The following is a 5,275-nucleotide window of genomic DNA, read 5'->3' as shown; positions in this document are numbered from 1 at the left end:
TTGAAAATTACTTTAAGGAAATGGAGATGTTGATGACTAGGCTAGGCTTAGTGGAGGATAGAGAATCCATAATACGACATTTCCTTAGGGGATTAGACAAAGAATTTGTTGATAGGATTGAATTACAACATTATGTGGGGATTGATGAGATGGTGCACATTGCCATTAAAGTGGAAAAACAACTCAAACCGAGATGGCCAACAAAGAATGACTTTGAGGGTGGTTCTAGTTCCAAACTGAATTGGAATAGCTCTTGGAAAGGAGGTAAATAAGATGATAACAAATCTTTTTTGCAGGATAACAAAGTAGAAGGGAGTTGAGAAAAGTTACATTGACACCACTTTCTCCTAAGGAAGTATGTAATGATGAAATTAAATTAGAGAAACAAAGGGTTGATACTGAAAATGCCAAGCATGTTATTAAACCACCCAAGAATGGTCAAGATAGTGGTAATCAAGCAAGTGAGCAACCTAAATTGAAGAAAGGTAGTTTATCGGCTAGGGAAGGTGAGATTAGGCATGCATTGCATACTGATAGGGTAGTGTTTTTTGTTACTTATACAGATGTATATTTGAACACTGCTGACCTTGATCTTTCCTTGCTGAGTATGTTTGCTAACCTTTTATACGAGTTTGATGATGTTTTCCCTGAAGAAATGCCAATCGGTTCACCACTAGAAAGGGGTACAAAACATCAAATCAACTTCATGCCAAGGGTTGCCATATCAAATAGACCAACATATTAAAGCAATCCCGAGGAAACAAAGGAGCTTCAACGGTAAGTGGATGAGCTAATGGCAAAAGGGTATGTACGTGAGAGTTTAAGTCCTTGTACGATTTTGGTTTTAAAGAAGGATAGAATGTGGAGAATGTGTGTAGACTGTCGTGCAATTAACAAAAAATAGTGGTAAAATATCATCATCCTATCCTAAGTTAGACGATATGCTTGATAAGCTGCATGGTGCATGTCTTTTTACTAAAATAGATTTGTAAAGTAGGTACTATCAGATTTGCATGAAAAGTAGGGATGAGTGGAAAACGACTTTCAAATGCACCTAGTATATTAATAAGATTAATGAACCATGTATTGCATGATTTTCTTAGTAAATTTACAATTGTGTATTTTGATGACATCTTGATTTATTCTATGAATTTTGATGATCATGTTCTCCATGTTAGATGTGTCTTAGAAGTTCTTAGGAAGGAGAGGTTGTTTACCAATCTTAAAAAGTGTAGTTTTTGTTTAGATCAAGTAATTTTTCTTGGCTTTGTAGTCATTCCTTGCTCCTCTAAGGATGAGGACTCCTGATGACACAAGGATTGGCCTAAAGAAAAATGGGAGTGCAATTGACAAGCTTGACCGATAGCATTGGGGATTACCTTGATGATCAAGCAAGATAAGACATTAATCCAAGCATAATACTAGCCAAAATTCGAGCGCTTTGATGTCTAAAATGCATACAACAAAGTAGTTTTAGTCGCAGTGTGTTTAGGTAGACCCACGTGAATTTATCCTTATTTTTGTTAATCTAGCTAATAAAATTCAGGACTACGAGAGTTGTTGCCCAGTCAACTCCTCTGTCATTCTTGATTTGGCTTTAGTTTAGTTATCTTTCTGTATTTATTTACTCATATTTACCTTCTAGTTTCTTCTTCTAATGGAATGAGGGTTTCACACTATAGAAACCACATACAACTGAATACTTAAGGCTAATCGGCATTTTATTTCAGTTTTCTACCTTGCGGGAAATCAAGTTATGGGTTCTTTAAAGGACTTTTTAGACTTAATCAACAGTCGTGCAGTGAGCATAGACTTATCCTCATGTCCATCCTTTCTCTTGTGTTCTTTGTCTAGTCTTATGTTTAAATCAATTCCATTTAATCCTTACAATTAGCCATATGAAAAAGAACAAAGAATTTATGATTGCTTTCCTTATCGAATCTGAAATCCTATGGATATTCTCATTTTTTTTGTTTGTTTTGAGTCTCTCTTTTTTATCTTTGTCTAGTATGATGGTTTGGTTTTATTTAGGAGCATAAACACGAGTGTTGAATGAAAGCGCATGGAAGTGGCAATCATAGGCACTAATCTAATGCTTCGACAAATGCGAAGAAATAAAATTAGTTGATCATGTATTGATATCGAGTTTGCTAGACCTTCCTTATAGGGGACACACACTAGTATATTGAGGCCACCTATTGCAGCGAACAATTTCGAAATTAAGCCAAATATCATTCAGATGGTGCAGTAGAGTGTACAGTTTGGGGGCTTGCCCAGTGAAGATCCTAATGCCCACATCATGAATTTCTTAGAGATTTATGATACCTTCAAGATAAATAGGACTAATGATGATGCCATTCAGCTTAGGTTGTTCCCATTTTCCTTGAGGGATAGAGCAAAGAGATGGCTACAGTCCATGCCAGCTAACACTATCACCACCTGTTCTTTGGCTGAGAAATTTCTTTATAAGTACTTTCCTCTTGCTAAGCCTCGAAAGATGTGTAATGATATTTCTTCTTTTACACAATTTGACGATGAGCGCATGTATGATACATGGGAGTGGTACAAGGACCTGCTGAGATGTTGCCCACACCACAGTTTACCATTATGGATGTAGGTGTAGACTTTTTACAATGGCTTGAACTCAGCCACGAGGCAGATGGTAGATGCAGCTGCAGGTGGGGCCATCAACAATAAGACACCAGAGCAGGCCTAGAATTTAATTGAGGAGATGGCCATGAATAATATCAGTAGTAGTCTTTTAGGAGTAGGCCAAGACAACAAGGAGTGGGGAACCAGGTAGATTCTACATCAGCCTTGGCAGCTCAGGTGGAGCTTTTAGCCAAGAAGATCGACCAGCTCCAGATGCTAATCTAAGCAGCACAGCTTGACTGCAAGTTTTATGATGGCCTGCACTACAGTGCAAACTGTAATGCGGGAAGTATGTTTGCTTCTTCTTCTTCATCTTCTTCTTCTGCTGACCATGAACAGGTTGATTATATGGGAAATGCGCCCAGGCAGCAAAATAACCCGTACAGCAACACATACAACCTAGGGTGGAGAAACCATCCTAACTTCGGGTGGCGAAATAACAATATCTAAGGTCCACTAGGATTTCAACGGTTGCACGAGCAGCAACCCTAATAGCAGATTGTTCTCCCTCAACTACCTCAAAACTAGGAGAAGAAGCTCAATTTAGAGGAGTTGATGATGAAGTTTGTGTCCACTTCAAAGAATAGATTTCAGCAGATGGACATAGCTCTTAGAAATCAACAGGCCTCCATACAGAATTTGGTGAATCAGATAGGCCAGATTTCTAAAATGCTGGCTGAAAGATAGCCAGGGACGCTCCCCAGCACCATAGAGTCAAACCTGAGGGAGCATGTCAAGGTCGTCACCCTGAAATCAGGTAAGCAGTTGGCTAGCTCTTTACCTATGGCTGATAATAATATTGTTGTGCAGGATGAGCCAGCCAGGAAGGAACTAGAGCCTAAAGTGATAGAGCTTGCGTGAACCAAGGACAAGAAGAAGAGTCCTGTGAGAGAATACTAGCTGCCAGTTCCATATCCTGCCGAGTTAAAGCAGAAAAAGGTTTATTAACAATTTGGTAAGTTTTTTTATTTATTTAAGCAGTTGAGGATTAACCTACCTTTTGGAAAGGCTATATTGCAGATGGCCAGGTATGCGAGATTCCTGAAAGAGATTCTAAGCATCAAAAGGAAGCTGGAGGACTTAGGATTAGTGACACTAAATGAGGAGTGCTCAGCCATTCTTCAAAACAAGCTGCCAGTAAAGTGGCGTGATCCAAGGAGTTTCACTGTTCCCTATATTATTGGTGACTTGCATATTAGTGATGCTTTAGTTGATTTAGGAGCTAGCATCAATTTAATGCCTACTAGTTTTTTTGAAAAGTTAAGTTTAAGTGAGCCAAAACCTACTAGGATGAGTGTACAGTTAGCAGATAGGACTGTGAAATTTCCTAAGCGAATAGTTGAGGATGTATTTGTTAAGGTAGACAAGTTTACACCTTGAGTGACTTGAGTGATCCCTGTGAGGCATTGGTTTTCTATGTTTGTTATTGAGTTGTTGTTAAGTTATTTATGCATGGATATTATCTATATTCTCTGTTAATAATTTGTAACTTGACTTACGATTGAGTTTCTTTTGTGATGTGTTAAATGCTATTTATTGGGACATAGGGGGCATAAACTTAAAGGATTTACTGATTGCGATTTTATGAGCTGAGTTGTTAATTGCTTGAGGATAAGCAAAAGCTTAAGTATGGGGTGATTTGATATGCATAGTTTTACACATATTTGCTAACATATAATTGCAAATTTTCTTAGCATATATTGTGTTTCTATTCCAAGATCACCCGTGTTTTGTGTCCTTTCGTGTTTCATGAGATTTTATAGGTCCATCATCAGTGCTTTAGCAATTTTTGATCAATTTCGGGTGAAAAGGGATGGAATCAGAAGCTTTTTGACCTTGGGTTGACTTTTGGGAAGTCAATATGGCCCGTGTTGGAGCCCGTGTAGAAATTCCATGCTGTGTAGCTTAAACACTTTAAAGCAACACGTTTTCCGAGGGTACCACACCAAGGCCCGTGTTTGCTAACACAGACAAGAATATGGCCATGCTCGATTCAGTTCATTCTGTCAATTAGAGTACAACACGGCCCGGACACTGCTTGTATTAAGGGACACGGGCTAGAACACACCCGTATTTGTGCAATGAATAAAAGGAATGAGCCAAAGAGAGAAAAGAGAGTTCCGGATCGGCAATTTTGATTTTTGATCCTTTGTTCAAATTTTGTTAGAGGTGTTGTTAGGCATTACAGGGGGCTTCCAGGAAACTGATTCCATCTTGGAACATCAAATTTGTGATTTCGTTTTTGGATTGAAGATTGAGGAGGAGTTTTAGAGCAAATCAAGAAGCAATTCTGGAGATCAACTGTAGTGTAGATCAAGGCTTTGAGCTGTTTATCCAATTCTAGGAAAAGGGTTTATATGTTTTAATTTCTTTGTTCTTTCAGTGTAATTCAATTCCTATTTACTTTAGACATGAACATGTATAACTAGATTGGTTGAACCCATTAGGGTTCCTTGCTATGTTGTCTTTGTACTGAATTGTTGAGATTGTTTGAGTTTCCTTTTAGCAATGGAGAAATTATAATTGAGTTTAGAAATTTAATTGTAAGAACATGTTAATTTTCACTTAGAGGTAAGGTTAATTAATTTGCCGGATTAAGAATTAACAAAGCTTAATAGAGGTG

The 5,275-nt window shown here is 38.0% G+C and overlaps 1 protein-coding gene and 1 non-coding gene across 2 annotated transcripts; one reads left to right on the top strand and one right to left on the bottom strand.

The window, feature by feature from the left end:
- Nucleotides 1-2,493: 2,493 nt before the first annotated feature.
- On the bottom strand, nt 2,494-2,601 carry LOC125369645. The gene has a single exon (XR_007215322.1). It is a non-coding gene; the product is annotated as a small nucleolar RNA R71 (small nucleolar RNA).
- An 834-nt stretch (nt 2,602-3,435) lies between these two features.
- LOC125369522 lies at nt 3,436-4,032 on the top strand. The gene is made up of 2 exons (XM_048372291.1): nt 3,436-3,495; nt 3,634-4,032. The coding sequence occupies exons 1-2, from the start codon at nt 3,436-3,438 to the stop codon at nt 4,030-4,032; spliced, it is 459 nt and encodes a 152-aa protein (XP_048228248.1).
- The last annotated feature ends 1,243 nt before the right edge of the window (nt 4,033-5,275 follow it).

Source organism: Ricinus communis, chromosome 3, assembly GCF_019578655.1.
Source record: "Ricinus communis isolate WT05 ecotype wild-type chromosome 3, ASM1957865v1, whole genome shotgun sequence".
NCBI lineage: Eukaryota > Viridiplantae > Streptophyta > Magnoliopsida > Malpighiales > Euphorbiaceae > Ricinus > Ricinus communis.
Note: the sequence above shows the minus strand (reverse complement) of the source record. Positions and strands in the feature narration are given on the sequence as shown.

What these genes read in the sequence shown, in the direction of transcription:
- LOC125369522 (XM_048372291.1), top strand. Translation starts at nt 3,436, where the DNA reads ATGGCTGATAATAATATTGTTGTGCAGGATGAGCCAGCCAGGAAGGAA. An exon ending in GGAAGGAACTAGAGCCTAAA is followed by an intron (nt 3,496 to 3,633) that starts GTGATAGAGCTT and finishes TTATTTAAGCAG; the next exon opens with TTGAGGATTAACCTACCTTT.